This window comes from Cydia strobilella, chromosome 4, assembly GCF_947568885.1.
Source record: "Cydia strobilella chromosome 4, ilCydStro3.1, whole genome shotgun sequence".
In the NCBI taxonomy this organism is placed as follows: domain Eukaryota; kingdom Metazoa; phylum Arthropoda; class Insecta; order Lepidoptera; family Tortricidae; genus Cydia; species Cydia strobilella.
The window spans coordinates 14430858-14445236 of NC_086044.1; the positions used below are offsets into that span (position 1 = coordinate 14430858).

General features: G+C 40.9%; 3 protein-coding genes across 3 annotated transcripts; 2 read left to right on the forward strand and 1 right to left on the reverse strand.

Moving 5' to 3' along the window:
• Nucleotides 1-1557: 1557 nt before the first annotated feature.
• On the forward strand, nucleotides 1558-7908 carry LOC134741053 (carcinine transporter). The gene is made up of 8 exons (XM_063673811.1): nucleotides 1558-1812; nucleotides 2192-2428; nucleotides 3291-3455; nucleotides 3938-4196; nucleotides 4429-5055; nucleotides 5517-5698; nucleotides 5806-5984; nucleotides 7667-7908. Exons 1-8 carry the CDS (start codon nucleotides 1759-1761, stop codon nucleotides 7863-7865), a joined length of 1902 nt encoding a protein of 633 aa, XP_063529881.1. The 5' UTR covers nucleotides 1558-1758; the 3' UTR covers nucleotides 7866-7908.
• A 2593-nt stretch (nucleotides 7909-10501) lies between these two features.
• LOC134741075 (zinc transporter zipt-7.2) lies at nucleotides 10502-11669 on the forward strand. The gene has a single exon (XM_063673839.1). It carries the CDS (start codon nucleotides 10608-10610, stop codon nucleotides 11649-11651), a length of 1044 nt encoding a protein of 347 aa, XP_063529909.1. The 5' UTR covers nucleotides 10502-10607; the 3' UTR covers nucleotides 11652-11669.
• A 1402-nt stretch (nucleotides 11670-13071) lies between these two features.
• LOC134740645 (small ribosomal subunit protein uS13) lies at nucleotides 13072-13921 on the reverse strand. Its single transcript, XM_063673188.1, has 3 exons — nucleotides 13809-13921; nucleotides 13489-13674; nucleotides 13072-13368 (listed from the first exon to the last, which is right to left on the reverse strand). Exons 1-3 carry the CDS (start codon nucleotides 13809-13811, stop codon nucleotides 13099-13101), a joined length of 459 nt encoding a protein of 152 aa, XP_063529258.1. The 5' UTR covers nucleotides 13812-13921; the 3' UTR covers nucleotides 13072-13098.
• Between the last annotated feature and the right edge of the window lie 458 nt (nucleotides 13922-14379).

A 14379-nucleotide genomic window follows, 5' to 3' on the forward strand; every position in this document is an offset into this window, starting at 1 on the left:
AAAACAACGTGCGGAATTTTACCTGATTTTAAAATGGAGTTGCAAAGATTAGTAATATGCGGTAAGAGTGAAGGTTCTTCTATCTTTAGTACCACGGTCGTGATGCCGTCCTCACCAGGGCTTTTCCCATACTTCATCTTCGCGAGAGCAAGATGAACCTCGTGGCCACTTGGCCAGTAATGTGCGGAATGGAATCAGGACAAAAGTAATTGACGGGAGATTGACATGGGTGAACTAAATTGGGGTCGGAATATAACACTTACATATTTAAAAAAATTATTGCATTCCTGATGTGTCTATGCAGTTTTGCAGCTGGCAGTACACACTAACCTTGGCTGATGCTGTCGATACTTGTGTGTGTAACTGAATTGTGAGTTATATTTGGTTTTTGTATATTTAATATGTGTGTGTGTTGAAAAACGGCGTATGAAACGCGTGTGCATTGGTCATTACACACATCGGTTTTCTTATTGTGCGCTCGCTTACAGCTAGCGCGTACAATATCGCCTCGTATGTAATGACCAACTTAGCATTAGCACACTTGTATCACAATATACTACTACTATGCTACTATTATGCTATTTCATCCATTCGATTATTAAGTTTATTGTATTATTGTGAATTCGAAACAAATCATAACCTTGTTCTCTGGTTTTGCGTCTAATAGGCTGAGCCTTGCACTAGGCCTTGCTCCACAAACACTTAGGTTAAGCCTCGGTTGTCCTTGATCTGAACGTACCACGTCGTACAGTCCGTTCTTAAATAAGTACTTCCTTCTAAAATTCGTAAATAGAGCTACCGATACAAAAGTCAAACTTGTTATGGCATGGCATTATGTACCTATTATTAGGAATGTTTATTTATGATCCCGTGCGGAGGTGATCTAGCTGAAACCAGTGTATGTGTACTAGTGTATATGTACCATAAATGCCCACAAATTAAATTAATTAACGACGACCGGTCTGGCCTAGTGGGTAGTGACCCTGTCTGTGAAGCCGATGGTCCTGGGTTCGAATCCCGGTAAGAGCATTTATTTGTGTGATGAGCACAGATATTTGTTCCTGAGTCATGGGTGTTTTCTATGTATTTGTATTTATATATTATATATATCGTTGTCTGAGCACCCATAACACAAGCCTCCTTGGGCTTACCGTGGGACTTAGTCAATCTGTGTAAGAATGTCCTATAATATTTATTATTTATTTATTATTATTTATTTTATTATGTGTGCGTATCTTATCAATATTATCCAGAAATAAGATCGTCCAGTACTGGCAATTCTCTTCAACTATGACATGCAACGAAACTTTATCGACAGTTTTGGATTTTTTCATGTTTTATGCTGTATTAGTTTTTACAGGTAGGTAAGTATAGGTAGAGTTAGACCAAGATAAGTCTGCAACGATTTTGATAGCACACGCAGTGCAATTGTTATTTATACGTCATAATTATAGAAGTTTGACATTTTTAATAACACTTTCACTGCGTGTGTTATCAAAATCGTTGCAGACTTTTCTTGGTCTAACTCTACTAAAGTAAGTATGTATAAGTATTGCCCTGATTTAATTATGGCATGCCCCATTTAGTCGAATTTAAATATGCTCGTAAGGGAAATACAAACTATACGTTGATCAATTAGATTAATACTATATGGCTTCTTCGGCACTAGTCGCCTAATAACTTGACGCGAAAGGACGTCTACATTTTGTTCCGTTTGTGCACATAGTATAGTTTATTTATAGTGAAGTAATAACAAAGATGACGAAACATTCTAAGTCTGGATCGGAAAACCGTTCTCAAGATAAAATTACGGTAATAACGGTAATTGATACTTCATACCTAAATTTAATATTGTAAAATATGTAAAGTGTAAATAAAAGAACAAAATATTAGAAACTAGATGTAGTCTGTTACAAACACAATTAATTGAACGGTTGATAATTAAGTTAATAATATTATTAAGTTCATTATCACTAAATGAAAACTTTTTAAACAAGTGCAAATCTTGTTAGGTACTTAACTTTAACGTTACAATTTTTATTTAAAACTAACACTAAATAACAAAAGATCTGCTGGGACATTGTGGCCACCGATATATTTGAATCAGTTATCCTATTCATTATTTGCACAGGTCTGTTACAAGCCAATGACTAATGGCATTGTTTAAAAATAATTGTATATTTAACACCAGAACCCCGAAACAAGTGAAGACGCAATCGACCTAGATGACTTGCTGCCGAAAATCGGCGAGTTCGGTATTTACCAGAAGTTGCTACTGTGGCTGGTGTGCTTGCCGGCGTGCCTGCCGTGCGGGTTCTGCGCGTTCAACCAGCTGTTCATGACGGACGTGCCGGAACACTGGTGCAGGGTCCCCGAACTACAGAACATCTCGGAAACTTATCGAAAAACATTGTCAATACCAAAAAAGGTGGGTACTCCATCGCGATTAGCATGAGAATGAAACTCATCGGTACGGTGTGCAAATACATTTTCACCTCAGCAGCTCGAACAATCCTACTTTCGTCACTCCAGGGAGTGAAACAAAGTAGCTTTTTAATTTAGTGGGTCATGAACAGCCACTTCATACTTTTATTACAAATTATTTTTTTCTGTATAATCATTTATTCACAGAAAACAATAAACATATTTCAAATTCGTTTTTAATTATTTATTTTCTGTATTACTGTGTAATTCGAAATACATTTTAACCTTTAATATGTTCTCACTACTGAGGTGAAAAATTATATGTGCAACACGAGAGCTAAGTTATTTTACATCTCGTGTTTTTAAGTCCCTCGCTCCGCTCAGTATCTTTCGCTTCCTCGGGACTCCAAATAAACACTCGCAAGAAAAACCAACTTTCCTCTCTTGTTGCACAAATGTGACGTTTTCAATCAAAAGGTACCACATTGTCGCTTGTCGATAAGGTTGATTTCGAATTGAAGCTACGAGTAGGTATATGGAAATAGCGCCTTATTGATAACCGACAATAAGTACCCTTTTGGTTGAAAATGGCACAAATAACTATTATAGTATTTACCTATTTAGGGGCTTTGATGTAAGCAACATAGTGAAAATGTAAGAAGTACGAGTGCGTTAATAAATTGTAAGTAGGTATTACATCAGTTATTGTTTATTGTGTGAATATTTTTGATTTGTAGTTGAGATGTGTTTCATGAATCAATTGTTTTAGTGTTGTTAAAAACATTACAAACATTATCCAAAATGAGTAAAAATATGGTTGAAGATTTATTTATTTAGGTATCACTCATAATTTTGTAATGTTTTAGGCGGACAACATCACATACGAAAAATGTATGCGATATTCCGTTAACTGGACAAAATTTGTAGAATCTGGAAATACTTTAGAACCCAACCGTAGTTGGCCCACAGAACCATGTTTGGATGGCTATGAGTATGATACATCAGAGGTGATATCTTCTATTGTCATTGATGTAAGTATATTATGTGTGTGTGTGTTGATAGTAATTATGTAGCGCGACTCCGTCTCCCTGTGCGTAGACACGCTGTGTTGGGTTTTCGGTAAGTACTTACGTTATTTGGCACCCATCGCAAGTAATAGGTAAGCCATTCATTACACATAAGTATAGGTACGTTACAAAATTATAATCAGCAAGTGCACGGTGCGCGTTTTTAACTCACTTACTGCCAAATATGTAATTATAATGGCTATAATGCTTCAAATGTGCCTACTTGTACTCCTTTGATACCTCTATGAAAACAAAGTAGGTACATCAAAACCTCATTTTTAAGTGTTACAACATGATAGTAGTGATGGTCTACTATAAATAACTCGGCATATACACATACATCAGCATATAGAAATATAATATTTTTAACGGTACTGCACGTGAATCTGATGTGGTCTTTAACCGACATTTCTTTGGAATGAATGATTTTATTTTTATTATTGCAGTTCAACCTCGTTTGCGAATACGACGTTTATCCAACACTCGGACTTGTCGCCTTAAACGTAGGAGGGCCGATTGGCGTATACGGTTTTGGGCTACTGAACGACCGAATCGGAAGGAAGAAGTCTTTCTTCACCTGCCTGACCACCCTGCTCGTTGGAAGCATCTCCACTGCCTATGCTCACGAGTACTGGGTGTGGGTATTGGCGCGAGTTATAGTGGGCTTGACTATTCCCGCAGTATACCAAATACCGTTTATTATTTGTAAGTTTGTTATATTACCTTACTTTTAAATTATAACAAACTGCAACTTTTGTCTCCGTAACTTTGTTTGGATTAGTTAAGAGGGGGGTTAGAAGGTCCGATTTTTCATTTGATTAAATAGTATTTTGTGCATACCATCCCATATCAAAGTGGATCAGAGAAATATTGAAATGTTACTTCATAAATTTAGTAAAATATATCTACTTACTAACTGCCTATAAAAAAATTTCAGCTCTTGAATTAGCCGGTCCCAACTATAGGTCATTTGTGACTGTCATGACCTGCATATTCTACACCTTGGGGTTGATTCTGCTATCTGGAGTAACATATTTTCTACGAGACTGGCGCTCACTAGCCCTGGCTACCTCAGTACCCTTTCTATTTTATTACTTGTACTGGTTTGTGTTACCAGAGTCTCCCAGATGGTTACTGATGAGAGAACGGTTTGAAGAGGCGAACGATATACTTAAAACAATAGCCAGAGTCAATGGAAAGCAAATGCCTGTGGAATATACTGAGAGGCTTCAAAAACAAGTACTGGAGCAAAAAGAAATGGGGAAGAAGGAAGTGAAAGTAGCAAGCGTATTTTCTCTATGTCGGACGCCTAACATGCGACTAAAAACATTGTTGATCACTTTAAACTGGTGTGCATCAGAGATGGTATATGTTGGTTTAAGTTACTATGGACCAGCAATAGGCAGCAATCAGTACATGAGCTTCTTTTTATCTTCGGCTGTGGAGATACCCAGCTATTTAGTTTGCTGGGTTCTCATGGATAGCATCGGTCGGAGGTGGCCTCTCTGTTTATCCATGGTCATAAGTGGATTCTTTTGTATAGCTACAGTGTTATTGCCGAATGGTAAGTTTAATATTATGTCGATATAAATATTTGTGCCTATACAACTATGTATACAACACTACATCACACTACTCTACCACCACCACCACCACCACTACTACTATGTTTAATAGGCATTAAGTCCGCCATTTGTACTTATTTTTATTGTAAAATTTATTAGAATGTACGTATTATTATGGTTGATTTTAATACTGTAACCTTTGTTGGCTATAGCAGATTGGTGACCAAAGGGTTCAATCTTCTCTGCGTAATTTATTTCGTAACGCTAAGCCGTAGCGCGTAGCAGGTGTTCCCGTTCCCGCTTGCTAGCAACTTCGTAACGATCTGCCCCAAGTCCCCAACCTGCGTATATAACGTCAAGCGTCTCCGGGTCTGGCCTACCTATAGCATTGATATTCTTTACGCTTATTCACAATATATATAGGTAATAAAATAAAATAGTAACCACAGAATTTTTCCAGATGCTCAAACGGCAACCTTGATCCTGTACTTAATATCCAAGTGTTTTATATCCGCCTCCTTCCTGATAATATACCCGTACGCCGGCGAGCTGTATCCAACCGAGCTTCGCGGCGTGGGCATTGGCACCTCTGCCTACATAGGCGGCTTGGGACTCATTGTCATACCTTTTATAAACCACTTGGTAAGAAAAGTTTTTGAAACTTCATAATTGCTGCAGTGAGTTCCCCAACTTAAGTACCTACCCACGTCGCCATACTAGTAAACTTACAAATAAACTTTCCTTTCTAGGGTTCGAGTAATCTCGTGTTGCCACTAGTAGTGATGGGAGCGCTATCGGTCGTGGGTGGTTTGACGGCCCTGCGTCTGCCGGAGACACTCAACACCCCACTACCTCAAACCGCCGAAGAAGGAGAGGAATTCGGTAAAGATTGGAGCTACAACGACTGTATGGTCTGTGGTGAGCAAAGGTAACTAACCATATTAGTATTTGTAGAGGAATTTAGTAGTTTCAGTTTCATTAGGTATATATCTCGGTACCTAAAAAGTTATAAGTTACAAAATTAGAAAGTTAAAATTGTTCTAAGATTGCACTTGTCATACGTACTATACTTCAGTTCAAAACCGTATATAAGACGAACAAGGAATAAAGGTTGTAGTAATACACGTCGTAAATGCTCGGCACCGTACCGTCTTATCTGGGATTATCGCGATAATCAACGGCGTTTCCCGCCGTTTCCCGTTAGTGTGGCACCGGCATATCGCACACTTATCTGTATCGGAGCAGCATCGCATTGCCTCTGTACAAGCTAAGCGATGTGTTTACAATTCGCAGTAACCGCGCTTACAGCTGTCTGAGGCCCCACCGCGAAAAACGAAAATGTAAATTTCTTTATCTGCCTCTGTCGCTCGAATATGCAAGAGTGAGGCATTACGATTTTCGTGTTTCGCGGTAGGCCCTCTGTTCCGCCGTTACGTGCTTACGTATGGTTGACCCCTTTTTTTTTTGTTAGGAGGGAAAAATGCATTCCGCATACCACCCGGGTGCGGGGGGTGTCCCGAGTGGTTATGTGGGACTCCCGTCTAGGTTAATGAGGCCCACGGTACCGGTACCGGTGTACCCACTAAAAAAAACCCCATATGCCGCCTCGCCGCCCTATTGGTGGGGTTACGGGAACGCTCTCTACTCATCCGCGACCCCACCGGCAGTAGCCGCCCACGAGCGGCTCCTTCGCGAATGCCCGAAGGCCCTTCACGCTAGGCGCGCCAGATGGTACGACGCGCCTTCCTCCTCGGCTTCCGTTCCGTATTGTAGCGGACCCCCCCCGAGCCCGCCACAAGGAAGCCACGGGCGCCAGAAATGTCCCCGGCGCCCGGCGACAGATCAGGTCTATGGTTCTGCCGCAAAACCACAACTCGGCTGCAGAGGACAGGGAGAACGGCAGATCGTAACACCGACACTCCTCTTCCTCTGCAGCCCCACCAACGCCGCTACAGCGGAACGGCCCCGCCAAGTTCGCAGGGGATAGGGAGAGTGGCGCATCGAAATACCATCACTCCTCTTCCCCTGCGATCCCACCTCGGCCGCCGAGGATAGGGAGAACGGCTTACCGCAATACCGACACTCCTCTTCCTCGACGGCCCACCTTCGGCGCATCACAAGCGGGCTAAACCAGCCCACTTGCACTCAAACAGGCCGGCCCTGGTTGCCTCTTCGCTTCACCGTGGGTGACCAAGCCACGATTTAGTAACCGTGGCTTGGTGGCTTCGTGGTGTGGCGTGGCCCCTCCACCACGACAAGGTGAGCAACCCGCGGGGGGATGCAACCCGCGGGGGGGATGGTTGACCCCTAGTTGACGGCGAGCGGATAAGTTGGTGCTGAGCTTTTAGATGTGCTCCAACCTTAAGTAAGGTGAATGCAAATTAAAATTATTCAGTTTTTTTATTACTTATGTTTAAGTTTGAATTTATTTGGATGACTCACCCTTATACTTCGCGCAGAAGGCCGTGAATTTGGAGTCTGAGAAAGCGATGCGGTTTGGTACCTGGAGGGGGATCGTTGGTTTGGGGGCAAGCAGCTTAGGGATTCGTCATTTCGCTCCCTCGGACCTATAATGTTTAACTGAAAAAAAAAACTTGATTACTGTTACAGGACTGTGGCTGGATCAGAATCTTATGAGAACCTCGACCAAATGGAACTAACCCAACCACCATTAATGGAAGACCAGGACCAAGTGCCCGAACTGCTGTCTCGGAGACGGAGCTCCATGCGCAAACTAACAAGGCAAAACAGCATTTTGGAAACGCAGAGAGACATTGATGGAAACATGAGAATGACATATTGGTTTTAAATTAAAACAACGTAGGACACACTTCTGTTCCTTTCGGCGTCGAGACCCTGGGCCCGTGGGGTCCTGGCGCTCTGAGTCTCTTTGGAGACCTTTTAAAGAGACTCAGAGACGCAACTGGGGACCGGAGAGCCGGCAGGTACCTCGCTCAACGCATCATGCTAAGCGTAATATGCTGAGACGCAGGCGACACAGTTCGACGCACCGCAAGGCAGAGCAGATTTTGTAAAGTATGTACCGTGCATAGCAGGGCGTAGCATACGCTTAGCCTCAGTCTGGCAGTTCAGCGGGGTAACGCAGCCAGCATCTTGGGGACCTTGCCTCAGGGACCTTTTTTAGATTTAGGTAGTTTAGTTTTATTTGTATTTAGATTTATTGTAATTTTGAGTTGTTTTTATTTATTGTTTTTTAACACTTAAATGCGCAAAACTTTTATTTTTATTTAACTGTACCAAGCATTCTTGCGTACCACGGAAGAAAGAATGAGCGCGCCGCAATTGTGTACACACTTTATCTGAGTCTAGGCTCGCTCCAGACTACGCGGCGCGAAGCCGCGAACGCGAGTGTGGAGTCGATTTCGTTGATTAGCGAACTAGACTCCAGACTCGCGCTCGCGGCTTCGCGCCTCGATTCGCGCACGAGTGTGGAGGGGGCTTAATAGTTTTTTTAGTAGAGTCAGACCAAGATAACTCTGCAGTAAATTTTATAGCACAGACGTGCAAGTGTTGTTTCACTCCAATTTTGGAATCATTCGCTTGCTCGGGTATCAATATTAGCACGAGCGGTTAAACAACTTTGCCCCCTTGTCAAACAAATAACTATTAATGTCATAATAAAGAATGCCTTTTAAATAACTATAGTCTGTCAAGCCATTTCCGTCAGTAGAAAAAAGCGGCAAATGTAAAAAAAATTGGCCCGAGCGCGAGGGGTTGTTATTCCATAAAAAGTTTGAATTTCGCGCCTTTTTCTACCGACAAAGTTGTTTGACAGACTATACTAATACTACTATAGTTGGTCAAACCATATTGTCAGTAAATAAGAACAAAAAACTATACTCATCCTTTTCTTTTGGGTGCTAGTACTAGTGTAAGACAAAGATAGTATGATTCTCTAGACAGAGAGAATCACACTATCTTTGTCTTACTGTTTGAAATCAGAGAGTCCTTTGACCTCCTTTGACAAACTATAGACTATAGACTTATATTGACCGGGATATAGACCGTGATTACCTTTTGTATTACTATTATTTATTATTATTATTGGGGCGTTGTGGGCCTTTGAGTGTCACGTCGACCAAACAGTGATCTATTGTGACGGCCCTTTAAAGCTCATTACTAATGCCCGTTGAATCCAGAAAATTCCAGATTCTTTGGACCGTAATGTTCTGTACCTCATAGGGTTGCAGTACGTGCCGCCCTAAGTAGGTACTTCTTTTTGACATTAGTGGTCAACAGGAACAGAGAATGTGCATTGCAGTCTCCTCTGACTCCTGGCAGAACCTGCATGTCGGATCTTGTGTCTTTCCTATTTGAAACATGTGTTTGTTCAACTTGCAGTGTCGTTAGTTTTGTATTATTTATGAGCTCCCGAGATTTCGACGCAGTTACATGCATCATGTTCACGGGTATAATAGATATAATATATCAAAGGGTATAATAGATCAAAGAGTATAATAGTATATGTATAGTACAGAATATAGCAGGTGGGTGTCAAAGTCGTCAAAGTTGTGTAGTATGGATGGTATAGAAAGGATGCCAATCTCTTATGGCAGAATTGTTGCAAAAGTGACCGCTTTCAGCTTTAAATAATAGTTCCTAATCTCTCCGGTGGCGCTAGTTAGGCTCTGGGACATGAGTATAACATGAACCATATAAGGCAACAAATAACCCGACCAAATTACGTAGGTTGTTTTTGGTAGTATTTCGGTGTATGGTGGCGCCGCCTAATTACTGTTTTTTGATCGACACTTTTCATACATAGAGATTCGGCTCCTTTATATAGTCTCCATGTTGTGTAGACAGCGCTCGTTCTACCCTCATTCTTGCGCGTCGGCTGCGTTCGCTTTCAACGTTACCATCGGTCGCATTCACACTTGTTGGTCCGGTCGCGTTCACACTCGTTGGTCTTTCCAAACACACTACACTCACGGTGTCACTACGCGTGTTTGATTCGGATATCACTGGTTTTTTAAGCTCGCTCCAGACTACGCGGCTTCGCGCCGTGATTCGCGCATGAGTGTGGAGGGACCTTAACACAAACAAATCACAGGATTCCACACATGTGTAAATTTAAACCCATCTTCACGATTGAATTTTTTTTTTATCCGGTTTATATCCCGGTCAATATAGGTCTAGTGAAACTAACCGTGAATCATTCAAAACTCTAAAAAAAACTATACTCATATTTTTCATTTGGGTGCTAGTAGTAGTGTAAGACAAAGATAGTATGAGTCTCTGTCTATGCTTGAAATGAGACAGTCCTTTGACAAACTATATATCCTCGATAACAGAATCATGAGTACTAGGTTTAACCGCAATGAATCACTAGTATGTATGTATGACCTTATAACATCTACTTGTTTTGGAACGTAAACACTGATGACATGTGTCAATCGTGTCATTCGATTCTGTCAATCTAGTCGGCGAGCGAGGCACACATCATCTAGTTGTGTGTGTACGAATAGTTTATATTGCGCTACCGACTCATATTGAGTGACAACCTGTAGTTGTAGCTTCTCTGTTAAAAATGTTTAAAGTTAATAAATCAATATTAACATGTGTTCTATTAGCATTTTCCACAGTTGTAGTAATGGGCCATTCACACTCACATTCTCATGATGAGCCGCCGTCGTTCAAGTATTCGAAAGCTGCAAACGAACAACACGAAACAAAGTCAGAACAAAAAAAGATAACGGAACCAGACTACGACCTGTACGTGAATGCCCTGAGTTCTACGGTTTTTATAAGCATAGTGCCATTCTTTATTCTCTTCTTCATACCTATAGATGGGACTGTTGAGAAACAACCACTGTTAAAGGTTTTGTTATCGTTCGCTTCGGGCGGACTTCTTGGAGATGCTTTTTTGCACTTGATACCGCACGCACTAGCGGCGAGTGGCGGTGAAGGCGGCGGGCACAGCCACTCGCACGGCGGCGAGCAGCACGCGCCGCACGACACCAGCGTCGGGCTCGGCGTGCTCGGCGGCATCATCGCCTTCCTAGTCGTCGAGAAATCCGTGCGGCTGTTTAGTGGAGAACATGGACACTCCCATGGAGGCGACAAGAAGAAAAACGACGACAAATTGAAAAAGAAGGGAAAGGACAAAAAAGAGCCTGAGATCAAAATAGCCGGATACCTCAACCTTGCTGCAGACTTCACGCACAACTTCACTGACGGTTTAGCTATTGGAGCATCATTCATTGCTGGGAAGAATATTGGTTACATCACTACTGTCACTATTTTGCTCCATGAAATTCCTCATGAGATTGGAGACTTTGCTATTCTGGTGCAGTCCGGCTGCTCACGGAGAAAGGCCATGATGTTGCAACTGCTGACTGCCTTTGGAGCGATCTCAGGGACTCTCATCTCAATTTATCTACAAGGCTATGAGGACAGTGTTGTATCTAAGCTAGTACTTCCTTTTACAGCGGGAGGCTTTATTTATATTGCCACTGTTTCAGTTATTCCAGAGTTGTTGGAAGGTGCCAATAAGTTGTCACAGTCTATCAAAGAAATTATTGCACTCCTAGCCGGTGTGTACATGATGGTACTTATAGCACAGTATGAATAAATATAAGTTCAGTGTAAATATTACAATTTTGTCACTTATTAAACTCTCAAAACATCACAATTATAATTTTTATTTTACAATAACATTCCTTACAAGCTACATATTTTCTAACAGTTTCTATGTATAAGGGTAAAGAATGCCGGAAACCATGACTAAAAGAACACATCCAGTAATATATAATTTGATTACCAACTAAATTATTATTATTATTAAAGCCGTTTCTTTTCCCATCTCAGTTTATTTGCTTTAAAGCAAAACAACTAAATTAAGAGCCTTTTTATATAGCTAGAAAGGAATGCATAACTAATTGGTTGCCAATGGAAAGCTTAAATCATTTGTTACATCTGTCCAATATGCAGACTTGCAAAAAGTGAATTTATGGGTAAGTACATTCGGTGGCGGTGGCAGTGCCTCTTAACACAGGTATTTTCTTACTTAAAAAGAGGCACCAACACTTACCTGTATAAGTAATTCTTAAACTAAATAAACAATTTTTCATTTTCATTCAGACAGTCACCTCTAAAAATATAGATACGGACAGTGCTAAAAATATGTATACACAGATTAAGGTAGTGTATACATTTTTTTTTGGCAATTTTGTCCATATCTATATTTTTAGACTTGACTGTACATAGAAAACAGCGGGGCTACCGCGAAAACCAAAATTCGTAAATTGCGAGGATCTTTCTCTTTTACTCCAATGTAGGCGTAATTGGAGTGACAGAGAAAAATGCCCGCAATTCGCGAACTTCGATTTTCGCGGTTATAGCCCAGATTATGTTGAGGTCTATTGTCTTTGTGTTATAATTATGTTTAGCCTTTCATGTATTTGGTAGTCAAAAATTGTATTGTGGGTAAACCCTCAGTTGTGCTGTATAGAGGTACAGAGTACAGAGCAGCAAAATTGTTCTTATGACAATAGGTTAAACTGTAGTTTGTCAATGACTTAAAAAACATTTACAGTATACATATTTTCTTACTCATAAGGAGTACCAAGTTCAAAACATGTCTAATCTTACTCAGTAAGATAGTGCCAATGCAACTGCATGTAGTGTGGCTGCAATGTTATCAATGTCCAAGAAATAACTGCAGCTATGATTCACCCCCAATAACAAAGAGAACGATACATGGACATTGTTTTATGATTTTATACAAAACTAAATATTATTTTATTTGCCAATTTAACCTTTTGAAAAAATATTCTTCAGCTATTATATCTGGCTAGCTGACCATGTCACTAAAACTAAATTATTGTGACAGTATTCGATTTTTTTAACTTATGCTAGCATGAATATGTCAAAAGGATGATTTTGCGTTTTTTAATACACCAATACTTTACTATTCATATAATATAATACTCTTTGGATACGGACATTGACATGGTTAACTGGATATATTTAGTCTTCAATAAAAATGCAGATTTAATATGATATATTTATTTAACAGTTTACTTCTTCTTAGACACACCAACAGTACGACCTCTCCTGCCCGTGGTCTTGGTGTGCTGACCGCGCACACGCAGGCCCCAGTAGTGACGCATGCCCCTGTGGGCACGGATCTTCTTCAGCCTCTCCAAATCTTCACGGAGCTTCGAGTCCAAGTTAGAGGAGGTCAGCTGGCTGTATTTGCCGTCAACAATGTCCTTCTGTCTGTTCAAGAACCAGTCGGGGATTTTGTACTGTCTTGGGTTGGACATGATAGTGATGATCTTTTCTACCTGAAAGTAATTTGGTCTAGTTAGATTTGTTAGGTAAGTGGGGAGCTACTGGGGGGTACATAAAGCTGCCCAGTGGTAGTAATCAAGAAACCCGCACAAACAAGAAGCAAAAATCGGTACCTCTTCCTCAGTGCATTCTCCAGCACGCTTGTCCAGGTCAATGTCGGCCTTCTTCAGGACGATGTTCGAATATCTGCGGCCAACTCCCTTGATGGCCGTCATGGCAAACATAACTTTACGTTTGCCATCGATGTTCGTATTCATAATACGAAGAATATGTTGAAACTTGTCCGGAATTACGAGCGACTGCAACAATAAATATTATTGAATAATCGGGAAAATATGCATACACACACCTCATAATACTGTCTAAGAGTCTCTAAAAATAAAATAGAACTAATTTCACTTCACGATTAATCAGTAATTGAAGGATTATATACCATTTCGGCAAATTTAATATGGCCAAACGTCCGCAAGCACTCTACAACAACATGAAAAGAACGTCAAAAATGGATTGTCAAAGCTGTCAAAAAATATTACCTGTTAAAATCAGTGTCTATGAATTTTAATTACTAAAACTCCTGTTCACTGTCAAGCTTGCTCTAGACTACGAGGCGCGAAGCAACGAACGTGAGTGTGCAGTCGATTTCGCTGATTAGCGAACTAGACTCCACAGTCGCGTTCGCAGCTTCGCGCTTCGATTCGCGCACGAGTGTGGAGAGCCCTCATGGTGTAAGGAACCATTGTAATCGGTATGAAATGCTAATATAACTAATGTACGCGCGAGTGTGGAGTCGATTTCGTAGATCTGCGACGCCCGCTCCATATTCGCGAGTGTGGAGTCTAGTTCGCTAATCAGCGAAATCGTCTCCACACTCGCGTTCGCGGCTTGTGGTGTATAAGTATTAAAAGAGGCTATCTATGTTATTTGTTATTAACTTAAAATATTTTTTGTTACTTACTTAGTCGGAATTGTAATTTAATCGACTCCACACTCGCCAGAAAAACTGC

Coding starts and splice junctions, on each gene's coding strand:
- LOC134741075 (XM_063673839.1), top strand. CDS start 10,608: ATGTTTAAAGTTAATAAATCAATATTAACATGTGTTCTATTAGCATTT.
- LOC134741053 (XM_063673811.1), top strand. CDS start 1,759: ATGACGAAACATTCTAAGTCTGGATCGGAAAACCGTTCTCAAGATAAA. Junction 2,429..3,290: donor CATTGTCAATACCAAAAAAG/GTGGGTACTCCA, acceptor GTAATGTTTTAG/GCGGACAACATCACATACGA. Junction 3,456..3,937: donor TATCTTCTATTGTCATTGAT/GTAAGTATATTA, acceptor TTATTATTGCAG/TTCAACCTCGTTTGCGAATA.
- LOC134740645 (XM_063673188.1), bottom strand. Junction 13,369..13,488: donor GAGAATGCACTGAGGAAGAG/GTACCGATTTTT, acceptor AATTACTTTCAG/GTAGAAAAGATCATCACTAT.